This window comes from Solenopsis invicta, chromosome 11 (genome assembly GCF_016802725.1).
Source record: "Solenopsis invicta isolate M01_SB chromosome 11, UNIL_Sinv_3.0, whole genome shotgun sequence".
Lineage (NCBI taxonomy): Eukaryota > Metazoa > Arthropoda > Insecta > Hymenoptera > Formicidae > Solenopsis > Solenopsis invicta.
Window position 1 is genome coordinate 8,515,983 of NC_052674.1, and position 24,231 is coordinate 8,540,213.

Below are 24,231 nucleotides of genomic sequence, written 5' to 3' on the forward strand. Positions count from 1 at the left end.
GCGACACCAGTCATGTAAAATAGTAATAGTAAACGTTAAAAATTATTAAATAAGTTAAAGAGAATTTACTATCAGTAATGTTGAGTTTGAATATTATTATCACCATGAGATTTAATGTATTTATTCTACAGTATATATCACTAAAGAACAATATTTTGCGAGCATAAACCAATAAATTTAAATAAACTGAATATAAAGAATAATTAATTTAATTTGCTGAATATTGAAGTTTTACTTTATATATCAAAGTTTCGAATTCAATGATTTGAAAGTAAAAAAAAGGATAATCAAATATCCTTTCTTATCAGAATCGAATGGCGAGTTTACATATAATCTTTATACTTTTGGGCTTGTAACGACATTTTATATCTTCGTCAAGTCGAATTGCATAATAGCGGGTTCAGAAATGATGAATAGTATTACAGCGCTCAAATATCTTTCACGTCAATAAGAAATCGAACCTTTATCCATCGGATATTGTTATTCGTCGATAACTTATACACAGAATAGATTTTCTATAAGACTACCTTCACCCCGAGAGGTGAGGTGTCTCCTTTAGGTTTCGATAAGATTGTCGCGAAACGTGATGTGAAACATGTTGAATCCGAGGATGCACACATCTCGGATGCATCGTCGCGTACAAAAGCACGAAGAGAGTCGTATGAACAGAGTGAAGATACGACGAGGCTTGGAAAGAGCCAGACGTCGCCGGCAATAACTTGTTGCACCCAACCACTTGTTGCACGCCTCTCAAAATTCTTCACGCCTCGCCGAGCAATTTTACCGTAAATTGCCTCTTCGGGAAAAAAATTTCTCTCTTCCTCCCTCCCTCCCTCCCGCCCCCCTCTCTTTCTCACTCTCTCTTTCTCCTCTATGATGTATCTCATCGAGTGCAAGACCAAGCCCGAGACAGGAAAACTAGTCGACTACGAGCGTGGCTCGTGGTATCGCGAACAGGAAGAGCTGAGAGGAAGTTAATAGACAAACGTAAAATAATAAATTGAGAGATTTTGCCACGAGAACCTGGTTGGTAGACGAGAGTCGCAGTCGTGAATCCATTTGCTGTTCTTGCAAGATTTCCTCGCGAGAATAGCAATTATTATTCATATCGTGTATCGTAATTTTACCTCAATCTAATTTTTTTTTAGCTTAAGAAAAAATAAGTTTAAAATTTTTTTCTTATGTTTAAACACACTTGAAAAAAAAAGATTAGAGAGCAAAGAAATAAGAATGAAAGTTAAATTTATTAGAAATTAAAAATATGGAAAATATATTTATTAAATATTTTAATTTTACTCTATAACGAGGATATTTCGATAAATTAGTCCAGTGGTTCGCAAGTTTTTTTGACAGCGGTATTTGCGGTAAAAAATGCGATCATTTACATCCTCGTGTCCTCGTTTATCGCACGGATATAACAAGCGTAAGCGAATCTCGTATCAGAGGACAGTTTTTTTTTCTTTTTTCTCTTCGAGAAAGGATACCTGCTTATCGCTCGCAGTCATCCGTCATCGTTGTATCGCCTTTACGATTACAAAATCACGCCCGCATGCCAAGGCTTAAAGGCAATTAAGGCGCCAGCGATCAAATTATTCGGACATGCCGGTCCTTTGACGCTGCGCCGCCTCCGTAGTTACATGATTTTTCATGTCGCGATAGTATGCGTGATCTTATAACACCGTATCAGCCGGAGCTGAATGCTGAACTTGATGGATATTTGGCACTTGAGAATTCAGCAGAAGAGACTGTTGATACGCAAACCGCTGCATTTAAAAATATATATTTGCAGATAATATTAACACGACTAACGATGTTAAAAAGTGGCATTATCATACTTTAGACTTTGATGTGTATCGACTAAAAAATTTGTAAAATTTTTTTCTAAAATTAATTTTCTAAATATTATGCAACACAATTATTATTTAGATTTTTAATTTTCAATACATAAAAATATCATTTGCAAACTGTATATAATTGAAAAATAATAATTATAAATTAGAGATTTGGCGTAAAATTCAAACAATGTTTGGAAAAAAGTTTAACTTTTATATGCCATTAAAGCAATTTTGTTGTACATTATTCGATTTCTAAAGGAGTAAAATCAATGAACATTTAACCACGTTCTATTGATCTGACATTTCATCGTAAAATTTCTTCAACCATAACATCTTTAAAACTTTTGAAGCCTGTTCTTGATTGAGCGTCAACAGAACCACGCTGCGAACGAACGAGACGTCTCGGTTTCAGACCGAGTCGCTTTGAAAGGCGAGCGGCTACATGTGGATTTATTAAATGCTGAACGATGCGCAGTACATCAAAGCAAGTATTATTAGACGGTGACACGTCGCGGCGAAAATAGAAACACCCCCGCTTGTGCGTTCCAAATATTGTTGGAACCTCGACCTTGCTTCGTAGCGCAGCCATATATCATCGTCTACTGAACGTCTCTCATCTGTTTCCATCTTTATTACTAACGGACAGTTCGCGTTGATGCCGTTTCATTAACGCGAGCAAACGTAACAAGCGTGTCACTGCGTTTCGTAAACGTATGATAAATATTTAATCGTGATTATACATCGCTGCGATGTACGCGTTATAATAACGATATTTAAATTTTTATTACACTATATTACTATGGAAAATTATTAATTACCTTAGCCGAGAGAAAAAGGAATATAAATAAAACATTGAAAGTAATTAATCGATTCTGCATTCAAGCGTATGGTCACCGTCGTAAGGGCAATATTCAATTCTTGCTGGCTATTAGATACTTAACTGCTTGTAAGCTGTTGCGCGAACCAAGACATCTGACGTCCTTTAACGAAGATTAATTAAATGCGTTACGATGACAGTGATAAATCGCGCATCGATACAATGTCGCGGTGATATTGCACGTTTTAAGATTCCTGTGCATCGTCGATTAACATTTGCCAATTAAATTGCTTTTGCTAGTTTGGCTGGCTGTCTATCGCTCGACGACGACGGTGATCATGAAGAAATTGCGAAATGTGGCTTGTCGATATCGTGTCGGATCTCGAGAGTAGGTATCACTCGCTAGATTCTAACGCGATCACGACAAATGATCGATAAAGTCAGCATCGATTGATGGACTTTACAATGATGGCGGTGCGTTGTGATCCGCCGCGAGTCATTGATCTCCCTCTCGCCGTGTATCTCCCTCTTTCTCTCGGCCGATTAATACACTCGTAGCGCCCGCAATTAATATCGGCGCATACGATATAAGCATACGCGTGCGGCAAAAATCGTTTTCATGCATGCAAATGAGCGACTCGGCATTAATTAGCGTCAACGTCGTCCAAGCGGACCGCCTTACGTTGCGCGAGCGTATAAAAGTCCGCACGGTGCAAAAACGTTGCACACATTGCACATTATAAGCGTGTGTGTGTGCGTCGCGTGTCTCCACCGATAAATGTTCCGCGGCCGATAGCGCGCGTCAAACGACGCCAAGTTTTATTTTTCGCCAAAACGGAAGAATACGGAGCATCGGTGCGAATAGTCGATCGTGAAGTATTTGCGCGTTGCATCGAATTAATCGCAATTCCAAGTAATTGCAAGTCCGTAAATGAGAATCTATTTCTTCGGAATGAGGTAAATTCTATGTTACGACTTTGCAGCGCGCTGATATCATTCGTTAGCTCGAGAGTATCTTAATCCGTAATTATAGGCGATTATGCTGTAACAGAGTTGCGATTTATTTTGTAGGCTCGGCAGATATAGCGGTGTCACTTGATAAGAGTACTTCAAAAGAAACTTGGCTGTTGATTTAATGGGAAGCGACATCGGTTTTTCTAAAATTTACGATTAGGAGCGTGATTATCTTGTATATCATGTATGCTTTCCTATGCAATTAATATGGTGTATTATCACATATAAATCAACGCGTCCAACATCGTTTGACATCGTATTTCGCATGTCGCACCGTCTATAATTACGATATCTCAAAGTCTGCAACAAGCTTTTATTAACATAACTAAAACTCTAGCATTGCTCCGTTGACTTAAAAAAATTGCTATTATTTCTTATACGATCTCGTAAATATTTTTGCATGTAAATGTCCAGGTCTGTAGCAGAACGCGAGCAAAAATGAGCCGATCTGGGAGGATAACTGTTTTTCTCGTTGTCGCGTTTATCTATATGTCCAATCATGATTTGTAACGCAAAAATTTATAAATGTTTTTTTTCTCAACGATAAATTTTTGATGAAGTAAAGGAAAGTACGCTGCAAATTTCTTTTTTTTATCTTTACTATTCGTAATACGATAATGTAATTATTATAATTTGGATAATTTACTACCGAATTTTCAACAAGTGCAAAAATCAAATTTAAGATTAGTTAGGAAATTCCTGAGATCATAAAAACATTGAGAACATAAAATTTGTACGATATCACGAAAAGAGAGATTTCAAAAAAAATTTCTAATCATATCATTTTGTAGGTATGTTCACAAAATATACAATAGGCAATGTTTTTTCTAGAAACGGGGACAAGAGTTCAATTAATAATTCACACAGGTGCACCATTCCCCCGAACGAAGAATAGAATCGCGTCGCGACGAATCGCGAGACGAACGCGAGGATGTTCGCCCGACACGAAAGAAAAAAAAAAAGGTCTCAATTCACAGCTCGACTTATTAATGGCCGTTGCTCGAGCCGTCGTCGTTTGAGCGCGCTAAAGAAGGCGTATGTCTTGTTTGCCTTTCCACCTAATTCAACCGGCATACACACGCCCGGGCCTCGAATACTGCACACGGACGCTTTACGCACACGCGCATACACACGCATCGCGCCTCTGTCACGGAAATCGCACCTGTCCGAGACTCGTTCGTGCCGCGAGCCTTAAGCCTGTCAGCGAGATTCATACGGACTCGGATTGATATATCTCCGCTGAGCGCGAATCCGCTTGGTCTCTCTCCTTCCCGGTGTTTCTTTCACCCTCTTTCGCGCCTCGCCGATCCAACTGCGAGGAATTGCGCGCGGTCACTCGCGCATTTTACGCTTAGCATTCGGACGTGTGTATGTGAAGAGGCCGGGTGATAAAGACACGGAAGAGCGAAGTTCCCTTTACGTTACTGGTTGCAATTATTACATATAGCAGCTGTAATAAAGGATATGGAACCTTCTTGCGAGAAATAGCGAAGGTACCCTCATGTCTCGTTGCAATGAATAAAAGTTATTAAATCGCGATTTTAAAAGAAGAGAGTGAAACGACGGAAATTATATATAATAAAAATGGAAATTGGCAACCCAGGTAGCAAGCTGACGTTATTTGTCGTCATTTTAATGTGAAAATGTCAAAAACGTTATTTTGACGTTAAAATGACGACAAATAACGGCAGCTTGCTATCTGAGAATCTATTTATAAATTTAAAAAAGTAAAATTTTATAAAAATAATCATTTTTCTCGAAATACTCCAATTGTATGTGTCAAACAAACATGCTTCGCACTTGTCACAGTGCCTGCACAAATGATAATTTAAAAATTATAATAATTTAAAAATTTACATCCACCAAACAGATTGTGCTGTAAAATTATCGCGAGTCTCAATAATTATATTCGATTCAAGATATGTTCCGCGATTAAAGAAGTACGCATGAAGAAGCAGCGCGAAAAGATCGACTCGCAAGGAGGGGGTGGGCACTCGCGTGCATCGCGATGACGTATGATAAAAAATCTCATTTTCGTTGCACCTTGCGCGCGGTGCTTGCCACGCCCGCTAAATTATGTTTTCCCCAAATTGCTTCGCGCCACGCCCGCCCATACGTTTTCGACATCGAGAGGGGTTGACGGTCGTTAAGAGACGGCCGATTTTTCTTGCGGTCTTCCGCTCGCGTTCCAACGTTTAAACCCCCATCAACCAACGGCAAAAACTAAAAGAATAAGACCTTCTGGAGATAACGTTTGGGAGCACTTTATAAGATGTGTACTGTTGCGAATTCAGAAATATTTTTAACGTTTGTTTCAGCCTGTAAAAATAGTGACAACGATACAAAAATATGAAATAACTCAGAAATGAAATGTAAAATATTCTCAAATCAGTCTTGATGTTACCTTGTAAATTACACAGTTAAAACATTTCTAATTTTAAATCAAACGTAGTGTGATATCTTATAAGATTTAACATCAAATTTATAATTGGTTCATTTGTTAGTTATATATTCTACCACAATATTTTAAAAGGGAGACAACGTTCGTAATTCTTACGCCTTTGAAATTTCGTGTAAAGCTACAAGACAACAAGCTGTGTATTCCCGATTGGTGCTACGTAGTATCCGGTTTCTCAAGATTTCTTAGCGCACGAGTAGACCTCTCGCCGGATGAATGGAAATCGCGTGAATGACCGAGGATCGCCCTCGGGTGATCGGGAGAGGCAGAATGAGCGGCGGCGATCCAGTATGCGTGATCGAGAATGATCGAGCGAGTCTCTGAACCGAGCTCCCCGCGATCCCTGCAGATCGCTCGCTGTAGGGGGATCGGTGATGAGGAATAATCCTCTCTTCGTGGTGCATACGTACACGCGTTCGGGGGGAAGGTGGGGAAGCGGGAAGAAGGAAGGCGGGAGCCATCAGGAGGGACGAGGAGGAAGAAAATAGCCAAGTGGAAAGTGGCAGGCCACCGTTACCAGCGCGGCCAAAAACGCGCCGCCTCGAGGCGCACAATATGCAAACGACGCTTTAAAACGGGATATCTGCTTCTTCGTGCCGTCGTCAATCCGCCGGTATTATCTCAGTTTTACTGTTTTCGCAATGCGCCGCGGCGGCACGCCCGACCTGACCAGGCGGTACGTTAGGTACACACATCTGGACGCTGGAAGCCAATAAAAAATTTTATAGGATCCGTATATTCAAGAAACGGCGATGAGAGATCAACGAGAGATCTTTGACGCCTTCTGTTGGTTCACGTGTAAAGTCTTGTATCTCCAATAGCAATTATTGTAGGTACATGCGAAGACAGCTTCTAAGTCCTTTTTGTTTATTAAAAAGAAATTAATTATATACTTATATCTGATACTTATTGCAATACGTAAAAACAAAAATAAGTACAAACACTAAAAAATTAACAGCGCAGACGAGTACAGCTGACCAAGAAGTAATATCAGTAATTTTTGAAGAAAAATCCTCCACTCCAAAATTCGACATCCTGCAGCGAAGGCATTTTACTATTCTGAAAGAGATTCCGTTACGAGCGGGCTCACGTAAACGCCAACGAAGAAGGCGCAGACCTCGGAGCCTCGGGGAAGGACCAGGTCGAAGAAATAAGAACGACTCGCAAAGGACGAGACGAAGGAAAGAGCACAGGCGGGGGAGGAGAGGATTGCTCTACATATAAGAGAGCCGTAGCCTAAGGCGTGAGTCGGCTACCGACGTTCCCTCCCGCTCTCTGGCGGAGCATAAGACTCGAAGGGGGCTCTGGAGAAGAGTGTAGAATCGAGATTCGAAGCGAATGAAGGAGAGAGGGAGGGAGAGAGACAAGAAGAGAAGAGATGAAGGAAGAGCGGGAGGCGGAGGAGGGGGGTACGCATCTCATCCATCCTTCTACCTTCTTCCTCTCGTTCTTGCTTCTCCTAATGATAGCGTGCACGTTGCCTTCCCCCCTTCCCCCTCGATGCACCGCTCCGGCACCAGCAGCATCAGCAACAACAACAGCAGCAACAGCGGCGGCAGCATCCAGCTTCGACGACGGAATATATACAGCGGTGTAACACGACGGTTGGTGAAGGCGAACCTAACTACCAGAGCACGCCTCCGCCTCCGTGCACTAAAACATTACCACGCCGGCAGCGTCGACTGCCGCCGTTGCTCCTTGTAGGGTATCATCCGAGGCACGTATAGAGGGCCCTAAGTGCTACTCCACCGGGGTCCCGAACCACCGGTGCTACCCTTCGGTCGTTCCTCTACTTTCCTTACCTCTCTTCCCCGCCTTCCTCGCCGCTATCGCGAGGGAGAAACGGATAATCAAGCGAGGCCCGTGATTACCCATTGAGGGTGGAATTCATTATGGCGAAATCTACTTTGATACACTCGCTTCTCTCTTCGTCTATCCCTCTTGTTCGCCGTGCATCGTTGTCTATCGACTTCTCTTTATTAAAATAAATAATAATTTTAATTTCCGAATTTATCCGTAGTATAAAATCAAAAAGGGGCTCGGGAATTTTCACGCTGCTTTGGCTCGCCCGAGGAAAAGAGGGAGATGAACGTTGAAAGTACGGATGTGCGCGCGTACTTGTGCCGCCTCGTTTTTAAATTGCATTTTTCTTCCGAATATAAAATTATGCTGTCACATCTCGTTAGCCGTAGCCAAACGGCGATGGAACGGCCTTCGAAGCGGCTTCGAAGCTGAGCGCAGGCTGAGAGACGTGACCTCGCGGCTGGAACCCTGCAATCTGTCTTCCCTTCTACAAAGTTGAATTTCAATTCTAGCGTGTGTCGACTTATCCGGCGGTAATTGGCGCATTTACCACCAGACGTTGTCTACTACGGAACGTGTTCGGGCAACGAACACGTACCGGAACAAGAAAACGCCCGTATGAAACGGTATAATCGTATAATTTACGCCACAGCCTCAAACGGTCCCAAATGAATACAATCTAATATCTAATTTGCGGCCTGGATAATTTCGTATGCGTTCATGATTTAATCCTATACGCCTCTACAAGCGGATTTGTATGTAATGTAACATTTGCGCAATATTTTATATAATTCTTTATTGTGAAATAACCACTGCAATATTAATCCGCAACAACTTATAATGACGTGAATTGATGATAGACCTCTTCTGTAACGAACTCGATAAACGTGTGCCTATAGATGCAATATAATCTTCAAGTAATAATCTTCAACCCTTTCGTTTAAAAAGGACTTGGGCGCGGTAATGAAACTACTTTCCGTATTTCGGTTTATCCGTATTCCGTTTATCGGTTGATAACTCGCTACTGTATAGAGACTTAAATCTATTAGAAAATCACGCATCTCCTATATTTTAATAATGGGCCAGTTCTTTTCAACAACTGTGTATTATAAATTATACTATTATTATGTGGAATAACTGTCGCGGACTGAGAGATAGTATCGATACCACTAGAAAGAGCGCCGCGTACGAAACGCATTGATCTCGAGATTACTGCGCGGCATCGCGTCGATGTCGAGCGCGAAATTGAAATTCAATTGCACACACACGAGGAGCGAGCCTTCGGTCATCCTTGCCGCTCGTTCTCCACTCGGAGAACCTGCCTGGCCTTCCCCACCAACGCGTTTCTCTCTCGTTTTTTCGCATCCCTTCTCTCCGGGCGGAGTTTTTGCGTCGCGTTTGAAAGAAAGAGAGAGAAAGAGAGCGCGAGCAAGAGCGAGCACGCGGTTCGTTCCACGAGCGCTCGCCGCGTAACACGACGGTCGTACGTGACAACGATAATCAGCGAGTTAAGTGGGGTTTAATTTCCTTTGGGTGCGGGCGGGTGGAGAGAGACGCGAACGAGAGTGGCGGCTGTGTTACGGAGCAACGGGGAGGGGAAGGAGGGAGGAAAATACGTGTATACACCTGCCAAGAAACACGCAGGCTTGTACACAACATAGGCGGATCTTGTGCCGACTCCCGTGGACGGAAAGGGGAAACGTGGGGGAGGGTGAATGAAGAGCCGAGAAGAGAGGAGAGGATGTGGCTGAACGCGGCTCGACAGGGACACAAGAACGTCCTGAGCACGCCCGCGCCACCTGTAATTGGGTCCAATCATCGTGGTTCTCATGCGAGCTCTTTTCTAAGATCTCGTAAGACGACGACGCCGCGACGGCGATGTGTGCGAAACGACGAGGTCGCCAAAGTTTACGATCGGCGGCACTTGGAATTGACGAAATGGCGTTTCTTGTGTTAAATAAAGTCACGAAGCGATAAAAGCCACGGCAGAAAGGTCACGACCATAAAACCATGGCATGTATACGGTAGGAACATGTCTTTACATCCATGTAAACGATGGCAGGACATATTCATTATTACGACGTGACTGGAAATTACAGAATTGATTCGCTTTTCAGCTGTAAATCGATGATTGTATACGATAGCGAAGATTATGCGTCAAAAACATTTTGTAACTGAATGAACGCCTTGGTATAGGGCGATCATAATTGGACCGCTAGGATAATTGGATCCAATTATCGTGATTTTCACACGGTACACCTGCCAAGAAATCCTGTAAATCGATGTGAGCGTGACAGCTTGCGTGTACGGAAGAGATTCCTGTAACTCGCAAAATTACAACGAATTAAAGGGGCTATTTATGAACTTGTTTATGCAAAAAAAAACGCATTCTGAAAGGAAAATTATGATATGAGTAAAGAAAATATTTGCAAATATACTGCGCTATATTCTTTTCCAGGAATTTGCTTTTGAGTTTATTAATCCTGTTTTTAACCGCATATTTTACGCATTGGCTCAATGATGCAGCTCTTTAAACTTTTCCATCTATCCTACGGTAACGCAAATATACATAGTTGATTTTTGTATAATCACCTTAAAAATCCGCGTATAAAACGGTACACGTCATTACTTGTTACGTACTACGTACTATAGAAATTCCGCTAATGATTACTAATGAAGATTGTATTAAAGATCACTTTTCCGAGAAGATTAAAGATCGCGTTACAACATGCTACTGCTTCGACACTTCCGCAATCACGCTTTCATGCGTTGTACTTTGCTACATGTTTCTACGCGTGCCATCGACATTAATCGCATAGGTACAACCGTGGTTTCTTGGGACTTCTCGTTTCTTCAGATCCGAATGAGAGTTGCTGTACCTACGGGAGTCGCGACGCATCTTCGAAGGCAGCTGCCTCGCCTCTTTTGCCTTGCCTATACAGATTGTACAAGTCTGAAGTCGATAGAGCGACGGATAAGAACATCGATTGAATTCGAGTAACGTAAAATAGTACCCGTATTTTATAATTATACATATACGTTTTTATTATTATAAGTTGGCGTGAAACTGCGCATTGTTATCTAGAAAACAAAGAAAAAACGAAATTATGGTTATTTAATTACTATAATTTACAATTAAATAGATACAACATGACACATATATTCGTATATAATTTTATTAGTAACAAAATTAAATATTTTTCTCCGATATGTATATAATTGTTTTTTTGATTGCTGATCACAAAAAATTTGTAATACTTTCATCGCTATTCCACTGACGAAACGTTATTGTCGTATAGCGGAATAAAATTGGAGTATAAAACAGGTTTTGCCTTATCTGAGAAAGCGTCTACATTTCCTTGAAAAATATCATCGTCAGGATTTACGACCTTTTAGGTTGTGAAGATGAGAAAAGTCATTGTCCAAGAACTCGTTAGAGCTTACTTCTTATTGTTAGCGTCTACAGTTTATGATCTATTTCGAAAATTTGATGTCGCTTGTCGCCGCGCAGCTCGTCGCCATGGAAAGTCTACTCGGTCGTTTTAAACTACCGAAGATATTTATGATACTACTGTTTCCTCGTGGTTACACAATGTAGTGTAGATGAAGAGCGAGTGGGTAGGATAAAGGTGGGTGTTGGTTATATCCTTAAGCTGTGAAGCTGTTAATGACACCTACGATGTCTCTTCAATGAAAGCAGTCTCGAACTATCACGTGATTACTTGTATCGATTTGGAAGAGATAAGATTACCTCGATCTATCTTGAGAATCTTGCTATTTCCGTTCATTACTTTATGGTATCTTTAACACGCCATCGGGAATCTCATTTTAGAAAATAATTATTCATTAAACACTTATATTTTTAAGTACATGTCTTATTTAATATACTGAGATGCTACTAAAAATTATTTTCAATTATAAACTTATAAAAATCCATATAAATTTAGGTTACAGTTATTTTGTAACAGTATAATGGTATTATTTGGCACTGTTTTTGAATTTATAAATTTCTTCTATTTTTTTTTAATTTTTTTTTCTCTTCCGCTTCACGTCATTCTTACTCCTCACTTTTTTGTCGGTTTTTTTAATTTTCATCCTCTTCCTCTTCCATCTCCTTCTTCTTCATGTACTTTAAATGTGTTGGCATTCGCGTGAACTTAGTATACGCCTCCACCTGCTACTCGAGAATAAATCGACGATATAAAAAGCGAAAAAAAAATCTTAACTCGTACCTTCATAGCCATTGAACGATTCCCTCCCGCGTCCAGAAATTGCCTACTTCGTGCAGTTTGCAAGAATATGCTATTTCTAAATCGCTCCACCGGCCTGTGGTTTCGTCTTCTAGACATTAATTTCTAATAATTACAGGAAGAAGGAGTAAGGACAATGACAGAACTTTCAATTCTAACCACTTAACTACCGAAGTTATTAAGTTCGCATCCTACTTATTAACTTTTTGTTACACGAAGAGGGCATCGTTTTGGAAGTGTCTATTAATTTAGACAGTTTCATGATTCCATACCTATATTTTGGTGGTAGTCTGGTTAGTTTCCACTCATCATTCCGTCGATATCCGCGTGTGTGGACATAACAGCGAGTCCCAGTAATATCGAACCCCTCGAGCGAGAAAGTTACGCGACTGGCTGGCAGTAAAACGTGCGAATCGCCGTTCTCGAGGCGCAAAAAAATCACGTTGTAACGGTTAAAGGCCGTTAAGGTCCTGATCCCCTGGTTTGTTCGAGGTGGCGATTTCGCCGCGATTATTTTTCACTCGGCTCGGCCACTCACGCGGAACGACGAATACTTTTGGGACCAGAGAGTCCTATACGGCGCGGCGCCGTGCTACTGGGTCCGGTATCAGCGTGCATAATCGGCTGGCATTCTCAGGGAACGGCGGGAACTTATGGCAACGTCCTGTAATGACATTAGTAAAGTGGGACGAGTCCGTATCTCATTGGTACGTACCGGAGATTCCATAGATGACCCGTTGATACGCTTTTACAATATTAATACAATGTTGCTCGTCTCGATATAGCGTGAGATTTGTTTTCGTCGATTGAGTTCGAAAGCTCACTTGAAATTTAAGAGTATCTATATATTCACGTTCACGTCAATTATCTTCTTTTTTCTTTTGTTTTATTCAGTTTTTAAAATAATTTTTTAAAATAAAGCACTTTTTTGCAATGCCGTATCCTTATTTCGACAAATATAAAAAATCGTACGCTTGGATAAGTTTATCTCTTTTAGCATCGTGCATTAATTTAGTCTCCTATTACGAGAGAGCGATGCCGAGCGAGCTGTCCTTCAGTAACAACTTTGTTAGGAAACGAACGTCACAAAGTCGATAAGGTCTCACTTTGGTGCGTAATCATCAGTAAGAATCGGCAGGAGACATCGGTACACCGCTGTCGGGTTAAACTTCTTATTCCAGTGTGGCAGCGTTCTTATCTCGTGATGCGCTCTTTTGATGCTGCCTCGTCGCGGTCTTTCTTTTTCTCTTGCGGATTATCACGCGCCTCATGCTTCAAGGTATGCGCTGTCAACGGTTGACGATAAGGGAACTCTAAACGGCCATCTTTAACCCGCTGCAATATCCTTATATGCATAGATAATATCTACATACTAATTAGCATAAATAAACATCGTGCCATGAGAAAATAAGGCTGTGCTTGGCAAATCGAAAGTGCTTAAGTTTTACACCGATATTACGAGTAATTTTTTAATAATTCTATAATTATACATGTGCCTTGTCATTGCGGAAGGGGAATCCTCGTCGTCGTTTTGTTCAATTTAACTTTCTCTCTTTTCTCAGCGTGTTGTCCGAAGGATGTTCTTACGTTCAAGCGACATCAGTGTGCGCTTCTACGACGCGCGTTCCTCTGAATCAAAGTTTACCCACGTTTGTCTTTGGCGAAGGGAGATCAAAGGTATGTGCGAGTCCGCAAAGCGGACGCGGGTTTGCCACCCGCGTGTAAGAAATAATAATAATTAAATGCGCTTAATTACCGGCGAGTTGCCGCGAAGGATTCGGACGGGCGATAACTCAGCGCCGGGCACTCTCGACGGCGGCGGCGGCGGCGGCGGGAGAATGGCCGGCGAAAAGCATTTGGTAGGATATTGCGCGTTGTGTTGCAAGCGTGCGCAGTTCATTAGGGTGGATCCTTTTCGGTTGGTGAGGCAACTCGGTCCAACGGGGAGCGCGAGGGAGCGAGGGGGGAAAAGCGCGCGCGAAAGGCAAAGATAGCTGCAGAAGCACGAAGCAGTTAATATTGTCTCCTGAGGGCATATTTTACGGCAGATACAATCTTCAGGATGCCTCGCTAAAAGCTACACGTGTTTATCAGCGTAAGCCTGCTTTCTCCTCCCCCTCTCTGCAGTTCTCTCCCGTTCACCCCCGCTGTTTTGCGACTCTTCTTTCGTATCTTGCTGCATCTCCCTCTTTTGCGTCTCCACCTAACTGCAGGCCTCTTTCTTTTTAACAGCTCCCGAGCCCTTCGACGCTGTAATTTCTTTCGAGGTAATTTCATTCGCCCCTGCCTCATCGTTTCCGGATTTATTTATTGAAAATCTCGCGCGTTCTCTGCCCCAAGAAAGAACGGCGTCCATGGTCGGATATTCACGTATCGTTGAGTTTAACGCTTGCAAAGTTTACATATAAGAGAGAATTTCATTTTTCTTTCATACAAAGTTCATTGATAAATCCGTCGAATAGTACGTGAATAAAAGTATCGCTCAAATGAAAAGGAACACAACAACAGGATACCGGTATTAATATGCGAGCACTATTTCCTTATTCATGACTGCGCTGTGCGCCTCTCTCATCTTCCTCGCGTGCTCGTATCGCGTCCGATGCTTGTGCGCGTGGGACGAGTACGCGAGTGCACCTGGTTTATAACGAAGGTCGCTCGTACACACTAGCTTGTCTACCGGCTGATGATACCCCCGTCGAATGATGCGCACCTACCTGCCTCTCATACGCCGAATACCACTCCCGATACCCCTGGGGCGTCGTAGCAAAGATCGGGCGCTCCGGTAGCCGCGCGCTTCTGATATATTATTTTCTCCCGCTCTCTTGAGATATCTGCCCTCCCAGTCGGTGGTACTTATCGAATTTTGCAATATTAATTATTCTCAATTTTCTTATTTAATTCATACCCGAGCCGTGCCGTCAATGTTGTGAACGGTGCCCTAAGCTAAAAATTTTCAACGCCACAACACGTTTGATTTTATTATTGTCCTTTAAATATAACCCACGGAAGTGCAATTATTCGCCTCGCGGCTTCTCGTCCAATTATTTCGCAACACAGCAAACGTAATATCGAGCATCAAAGAAAGAAATTTACAAAATTATATTTGTGCTCTATCATTTGGTATCATAAATTATTGTATTCTTAATTGTGCTGTTTTATACTAGCTCTGTGCTTGATCACAAGCGTCCTTAATACACTTGGGTTTGTCATTTGAATAAATGAGAAGATTAATAATTTTCGAGATCCCAATCAGAGCAATTGCGTAATACCTATATCTATAATATATAATAAATAATATACATAGAGAGACGTATGATTTTCTGCGAGCGCAAAAGACAAGAAAATATGTCTCTTTGTCCCGATTACGAAAGATAAAAGGCCGGTCTTGGCTGCGATTTCCACATTTTTCAAGCGAGTAATAGATTCATACGACAACCCTTCTTATGTAGTCGACTTTTCCTTCCGTTCGACCCGCTTGGCGTAATTTATGATCCCGGTTAATCGAGAACTATATCGAATACAGAGTAAATAGCGTATTTTCATTGCGCATATAATTCACAAGAGAAATCGCCACCTGCTTCGTATACCGCACCGAGCTGCTATTGCGTTTAATAACTTTTACAGAGCGCACCCGACATTTCGCTGCCGCGAACGGCGTCTGTAAAAAGCGGTACGATAATAGTAATATTAATCGATTATTGCACTAAATGATAGTTCACACACGATGACGTTGAAAAAGAGGAGTAATAATCAAGCGCGCATGCACGCGCGACGCAAAGGGAAAAATCGGTATTGTGCAGGTAACAATCTTTTATGACACCGTTTTGGCGCCGTGTTCGCAGCCTGTTCGCTCGAGTGACGAATCAATCATGTCGTTACTGTGTTATCTTTCCGCACGGTGATCGCGTATCGGGCATGAGAGAGATACGGGACAGTGATCTCGATAGCGAAGCAGAGGCAACAATTTTCGAATCGATCTTTTTATTACATACAATTATACATAATCGTGACATGGACAAATACTCCTTTTTCAACGACATCCGTCTAATAAATTGATAGTTTTTATTTGCGTCATTAGTAATGTAAAGTATGACTTCAAAGGTTTGCAATATGGAAATAACTTTTCTTAATTCGGTCTCTCCATCATATAGCTTATAATCTAAGAGAGTTTTTAAAAATAATTTGTTAAATATGAATCTATTAATTGGCAATATATGAAGTGATAATGTGCCATGTACATTACATTTAAACAGACAGTTGGGGTTACTCATTCACTTAATGTCTAATTATAGCAAAATTAACAACACAACTTACAAGCGTAACGGCCAATTCTTTGGTTGTTATTACGACAAACGTTGTGGGATGACGGACGAACGATTTGTAACTGTTGGATAAATATGCTTACCTCTAAATTTCTAATTAATTGCGTGATGGAATATTAGACTGCAACGCAAGTAAAGTAGATACTACTTCATTTTAAATTTGCCATTAAAATTAAATTTATCATTTTTCTTCTTAGTTAACTGAGAGGATTTGCAAATACTAGGTGGTGGAACTTTAAACTAGTACACGTTCTCGTTGATACCTGACCTTCGGTTGTACGTAATCGTATTGCGGCGGATTATAATCCCCTAACACGTAACTTACATGTTTGGTCGGTCCATTCTGTTTGGGCTGTTCTTCACTTGAAAAATGCAGTAACACGCCAAAGTCCTAATTAAAGCCCATCGCCTGCAGCTTAGCTAGTATCAAGTTCATATCACCCCTTATGGTCGGTGCGATTTGTTGTCTCATCGGTGACTTTGCGGCCACATCATGAGTTTGACGGAATTGAATTTCTGGACTGCTCAGTTAACTGAGAGGATTTGCAAATACTAGGTGGTGGAACTTTAAACTGATACACGTTCTCGTTGATACCTGACCTTCGGTTGTACGTAATCGTACTGCGGCGGATTTATAATCCCCTAACACGTAACTTATATCATGTTTGGTCGGTCCACTCTGTTTGGGCTGTTCTTCATTCGAAAAGTGCAGTAACACGCCAAAGACCCAATTAAAGCCCATCGCCTGCAGCTCAGCTAGTGTCGAGTTCGTATCACCCCTTATGGTCGGTGCGATTTGTTGTCTCATCGGCGATTTTACGGCCACATTATGAGTTTGACGGAATTGAATCTCTGGACTGCTCTGTGTACAAGAACATGACAAATTTTAGCATTTGCGTTATCATTAATAACTCAAGCTATTTGACAATAATATAGTGATGCACGTATTTATTCTGTAAGGTAAACTGATATAGATGTTAAATTTATTCCAAATTAATTAGAGGAAGGTCGCTAATATTGGCTAATATTTAGATCTTTTAAAGCGGCAGTCCTTTATTTCTACTAAACATTGTATTGTATTAATACTGATAAAAACACGATCTGCCTGGTTAATTAAAAAAGTAAAAACTCATAATTTCTACATTCGGGGCTTCTATAGAAAATCTATAGAAAATATACTAAACGAATTTTTAAAAAACGATAATAAAATTTGTACCATTTTTGTCATATTTTGTATTATTTAATACATAGAAATATATTTTATTACTTTTAGTTCATCAATTTATTTTATATTTAAATCTTCTACGGGACTATATCTGAATTCTGTCACTAATATGCCAGTTTTGGAACGCAATTTATCTATTTTTGTTATGTTATGAAAACGATTATTAGAATATACAACATAATATTGTGAAAACAGTATTACAAAAATTATTATATCATCTGATAGAAGACACTTCTTAGTTTATATTTATATTTTTAAAATTTTTATTTTTTATCTAAGAAATATTGAAACAATGTGGTATACTAATATTGGTGAGTTTTCTCTTAAAAATATCAAACTAAACAAATTCTTCTATGAGAATAAGGAAGTGTACCTTGTATTGCGGTGGATTGCTGAACCATAATTTATAAACCCTTGCTTCAGGGTTACCTTGCATGAAACTTGTTAATGGAATGATTACCAGAAACTGGAATGAGATTAAGAAAGCTTTATGCAGATTCTCTAATGACTTACTCAAGACAGCAAAAATTTATTTTCTAAATTATTTGTTTATTAAACAATTTGAAATTATTGAAAGTGAGAGAGCGAAGAATTACACACATCTTTGAATTTACTGCGGAATATTATTTTTTTAAATATTAGAAATAGAATTTAATAAGTAAAATACAAAAGAGGAATAAATCTTTTATTATGTATTAAGTTCTACAAAAATGTATAAAAAAAACTTACCAATTAAAAACTATCAATTTTTCGTACAGCTTTGGAAATATTATAACGTCTTCGTAACTTCTTCGCAAGAGATAAGGCGAGACTGGCAGTGACTCTCGAACTGGCGTTTTGTATACCCATATTTTGACAGAATCGCTGACACTACGAATATTTTATGACAATTGTGAAATCATCCGAGAAAATAATGTGCATGTCGTCAAATATTTTTTAAAGACTAAAGTTGCTTGTATACACATTTTATAAATGACATTGATGCAATATTATTATATTTCTTAAACATTTGCAACGTTGCCTAATAAAAGCATGTACGTGAGTTATATGCTGTAAACGGCATGTATTTGCTATTTTTACTTCTTGGGTTTTTTATTTTAGTCTTTCCAATTCTGCTTTATAGAACAATCTTAGTTTTGTAAAAAAATTTCGATATCGTTTGGAATCGAAGAGTTTTTCAATCTTGATAATAGAGTAATAGACTAAATATGCATATTTATAGGGTAATTCATGACGAAGTGAGCCACCCATTTTTAATTAAAAAATTCGGATTTTGATCAAACTTATACTGACAAGGAACGTTCACGAATTCGGAAATTCAGAAAATTCTGAAATTTTTTTTTTGTACACAAAAAGAGTTTATCCATAACACAAAAGTATTTTTTGTTTGTGCCCGTTTTCAGTTTTAGGGATTGAGACACCCTTTTGAAAAAAATCGATTTTTCTTTTTTCAAGCGATTATTGTTAAAACTACAAGAGATAGAAGAAAATGTTCTAAATAAAAGTTGAATGGCTCTAAGAGTATTATTTTTATGGAAGTATAAAAAATAAATAAAAAAATTTTTTTTAATTATTGCTGTAAAGTACTCTTCGAGCCAAAAAAAGTAATTTGTTATATATGTATGTATATGTAGTAAATTTATTATAAAACAATTTTAATTTTATAAAAAAGTTTCCACATTATTTAAATACACGTTTGTGAGTTTTCGGATACTGTACTATAGAAATGAGCACGTTAATGTGGCAGTGGTGCGGGAGGGAAGGGGGGGATATGGCGAAATAAAATTGAATATTGCACTCTATCAATACCAAATGAAGAAGCGGGCTATGAAGAGCGTTTATATTTGCATATTCAATGCGCAGTCGTGTTACGACAATAAAATGCTGCTAAACACGTGTTTCGTGGTACGATACGACTTGTCCCTCGACGCCCCGGTACCATCGGAACGTTCTTTCGATACAGGTCGTGCTTCTTCACGAGCAGGTAACACACGCCACCGACTATAATCGCAAATTACCCGGGTATCCCGAGCGTGTGTGCGTTCTCGCGATTACACGTTTCTTCGTTTACTCGACACGGAAGTGTCGCGAATCGACTTACTAGAAAGGTCTCGCGTGAAAGTTCTAGTTTAAAATGACGAGTGGATGTGTGCAATAGTTCCTGGCTATTTACATATACGTGGCGAGCGACGGTACCTTTTACCACGATCCTTCGCTCCACGATCACAAATTCATTCAACAAAGTTATTCGTTAATGCTTTGACTATTATTTATTAATATTCTCTCTCCCTCTCTCTACAATCAATCTCTTGTATATAAAGCTAGATTAATGCTTAGAATATTGGACTCGAGGATGACTAACGATCAACGGTTCATTATCATTCTTCTTCGTCCGATAAGCCGCACAAAGGACGCACGGGCCGCGCGCGCCATACGCTAAGCTATGCCAGGGCCTGCGAGCGATTCGCAATTCGCGCCAGCTACGCTCGCGCTCGCCGGGCGTGCGCGCGTGGGCGCGGGGCGATTGTCTGGCGTGTCTCTTTTTTGCGCCTAGATTGCTCGCGGCAAAAATGAAAATAGCTCTGCGCTCGCGGGTCTAAGCCTTACTTCGCGGGACCGCGTGTTCGCGTTACCTATCTATACGTGTGGGCCCGGCCGCGCGAAAGGGCGGACAATCGCGCGAGCACGGAGACGCCTGTGTACGTGCGCGCGTGTACATACATGTCAAGCCGTGTCGCTTAATTCTACCACCGATTTACGTACTGATTTACGCACTGCCGCCGTGTCAGGGCGCGCGCATACAAGCACGCACGAGAGACGGCTTCATGCGTCGCGCCGGTTTTGTTCCGTGCGTCAAACAGACATGTCATACAGACACCGGCCGCTCGCAAATACGCGTTCGGAGGTGTCGTAATTTCAATTAAAAACAGATCGAAGCGTGAAAAACCTACTTGGCGCGAGATCGATAAGCACGATCGGCTCTATCAGCTGTCAGTCTGAACAGGTGGTCATGAGGTCATTTCAATTTTCTTAAAAGCTACCGTTGCATTACGTCTACCTTGCCGCGATCTTGGAAGAAAATACGACTTTAGGTGAGAGCTGCGCGAGTGTTACAAATGTTTTTATTCGTAAAAACACACCTGCTATTTTAAAGTGTGTTTGTTTTTCAATAAAAGTTAATTTAATCACGGATATTGGCCAGGTTTTTTCGGACGTATTATCGCAACTCGAGACGGCGAATGATAGATTTTGCCGCGCCCTACTGTACACATATCGAGATTGTGTATATTGTCACGCTGATTGGCGTCGCGTAGTTATGTCGAGTTTATAATAGATCTCTCGCGTAATAGATACGACCGATGTCAGAGAGTCGATAGGCGACTCCCCTCGCAGCAGAATGCTGCCGGCACACGCGCGGCACGGATCCAACCGGGAAATCGGGCCCCTAGGCCAGCATTTTGAAACCGGTCCCCGCGAGAGAGGTCCGGAATGACACCCACGCCTTTATGCGCGACTGGTGAAATCGATCGAAGCGCGACGAATTTCGCTGACACGCCGATTTCCATGTCCATTTGGCACGAGCGGCGAAATTTCTCAATAGGCGTACAATGATTCAGCCACGCTTGATAAGGTGTGAGGAATAAAACTGGTAAAAATCTATGGGAGAAGTAGAAATCGCTGTCGATTATTATTATTCAAAAAGTGAATCGAATATTTCGGTGCAAATTTAAAATTATTTCATCGTCCGTATCAAAACGATTAAAATATATTTAATTTGTAGTGCAGACATTGTCGTAGACATTAAACAAGATCGTATTAAATTTCGGGATAGTTTAGCTCTCGTGACTACGGTTTATAACGCTACATCAATTTCAAAGGGGATCCTCGACATCTCGGGTGTCGAGAGACGAGACGCGAGTTTCAATGTATATAACTTTTGTCCGAAAGCTTAATTACTTTGTCACGTATCCGAGTGGTAAGTTTTATCTCGCGATCACGGAGAGCCGAGACCAAAGGATGAAGAGTGGAAGACTGCGTTTCGTGAGAATCGATTCAACGCGATACGATCGCCGTCGTCGTTAATTCCCATCAGGCATCGCGAGTGTGATACTAATCCGGCAGTCGGCCCGATCCCCCGAGGAGAGAGACACGGTCCCGCGTGCGTTTTCTTATTTCGAATAGGGCGCATAAACGTCTTAATCTGACGCAAGAATGGGTGCCATGACGGCGCTCCTTCGTTCGGTTGCACCCACGAAAGAAGAACGTAACCGATACTCGCCCGCATATACGATCGCTAAATCCTCGACGCGATGTCGACTCCTCGTCATCTCGCCATTTCTTCGTATCTGTAACCGATCTTTCTTTCTCTCTCTCCTTGTCGTCACTGCCGTCTTGTATCGGTACCAAAAAGAATGCGTAACGATCTTACCGGAAAAGAATCTGAAGCTTTAACTTTCTAAGAATTTATTCGTTCTTTTAGGTAGAATGACTTCTGTTACACAAACTACGTATGTTAATATCTAGAAACCAATGCAAATGTGTAATGTATTCGAAATAGTTTCTGATGCTCCAATTTTTGGATTTACGAGTGAAAAATTGCGTAATGATATTAACTGATTATTTATTCCGTCTCAGAACAGAGAAAGAGAGAGATTGTAATTGTTTGAGCGCCTGCAGTTTGTAACGTAAGGATAAACGCTTTACGCGCCTTTCGTGCATTATCATAAGAATCACGCGTTTACGTATTCTTGTGCATTATCGTAAAAGATACGCGTGGGAAGGCGTAAAGAATAGCGATAAGCTCGGCTTCGCGCGATTCAATTGAAACGCGGGAGACGATGCACAGGGGCCATTGTGCGCCCTCATAATATATGCGATTCAAATGAAATTGTACGAATGTAGAGAGTTGAAGGAAGCAAACGGCATGGCACGCTGATTTTTTTTTCTATATTCAGACGCCGCGATATAGTCGCTTTCTCTCGTTTTCTTCCTATTCCTCTTCTTTCTTCGAGTTTGTGGCAGTTACGATGTATTGTGCCATTTACGGGCACGCAGGCGGATGGACGTGTCTTCCCTTTATTCTATTCAACTCGCATTATCTCTAGGTTGGAATTCACGAATTTTAGGGGAGATCCTTTCTAGTATCAGAGAGAATTTCAGGACACCCTCTGAACGGTCGAGTCAGCTGTCCGCTGGACCGCCACGATATTTTTGACGTCGACGATTGCTGGATCGAGCGACGTCTACTCGGGTGAACGCTACGTTAGGGACTGCGGCTTTTCACCTCCGCCTTAAACGGGATAATTAACCATCTCTGCTCGCTTAACGGTAAAGCACGATATCTCAGTGCGGCGCGGCGGCGGTACCGGACACCGTCATATATTGTACCCGAAGGCAGAGTGAAGCCTCTCTCGCGCGCGCGTAAGTCGTCCTTATGCACTCTGTTCGCGCACCTTGTAATTTCGTCCAATTAAAAGTGGTCGCTAGCGATAGTCGACGAGAGGATGCGCGCCGCTCATCTCGGGGTGATCGCGGGCGCGTTCCTATTAGCGTTGATGATTGCACCGCGCGCTGCATGACGATGAAAGAAAAATGACATACACGCGCGGTAACCTAGACGAGAACAACAATCGTCACAATGTAAATCTGCTTTTGAATTTGATAAACGTCTTTCACAGACTTTTTCTCGTTAATGTTAATCGGAAATGTCTCGAGGCTACAAGAAGCTAGAAAAAGTTTATTTTTTATAAAGTAAAGACTTTCCAATTCGATATTCAATCTGGAAGAATCGAGGATTTCAGTTTTACATTTTGTTCCGTTACAAAAGGATTGCCGTGTCGCAATTTTAACGCAGTATTCAGCCCAGGTGCAACGGAGACTTTTTGAGAATCGGAAACAACCCGCAGGATTCGTCTTCGTTATCTACACGAACAAGATCTGCGCCGCGTGCGGCTGATAAAAAAAAGTAATAAAATAACGATAGCCGTTAAACGAGCATCTCGATATCACGACAGCGTATATGGAATTTAAATGATCTCGTAAATTATTATAAATAGGGATCGGCAGAGTGATTCCTAGTCTGACAACAAGGTTGCAACGGAAATTATCCGCCCAATGCGTGTAAGGCCATGCATCGCGGCGCACCTGCTCTCCTTGCACGCACTGTCGCCGTCGCGCGCGATAAGAAGAATCCAATTTAAACGACACTCTCGTAATTTTATATGGAGCGAACAAGCAATAAAATTCATCAATTTTCGCAGAAGCACGGTCGAACGGCCGCGTGCGCCCTGTAGTTAGCCAGATGAAATCATCAAATTCGAAAGTTGTATGATAATTTTAATCGCAGACAGGCACATTTTGACATTCTCGGCAATAATAATAATGCAGCGAATAATGAGATAATGATGTACAGCAGTATTGCATCGAGCATGATGTTCACATACGTTAATGTTCAGATACGAGTTCTCCTAATTAATAGTTCTACCATCGAACAAAAATCTGTCGCAT

General features: G+C 41.1%; 1 protein-coding gene across 1 annotated transcript; it reads right to left on the reverse strand.

Annotated features, from left to right (window-relative positions):
• Positions 1-16,141: 16,141 nt before the first annotated feature.
• LOC105208056 lies at positions 16,142-18,561 on the reverse strand. Its single transcript, XM_026136877.2, has 3 exons — positions 18,454-18,561; positions 18,098-18,190; positions 16,142-17,361 (listed from the first exon to the last, which is right to left on the reverse strand). Exons 2-3 carry the CDS (start codon positions 18,158-18,160, stop codon positions 17,029-17,031), a joined length of 396 nt encoding a protein of 131 aa, XP_025992662.2. The 5' UTR covers positions 18,161-18,190; positions 18,454-18,561; the 3' UTR covers positions 16,142-17,028.
• Between the last annotated feature and the right edge of the window lie 5,670 nt (positions 18,562-24,231).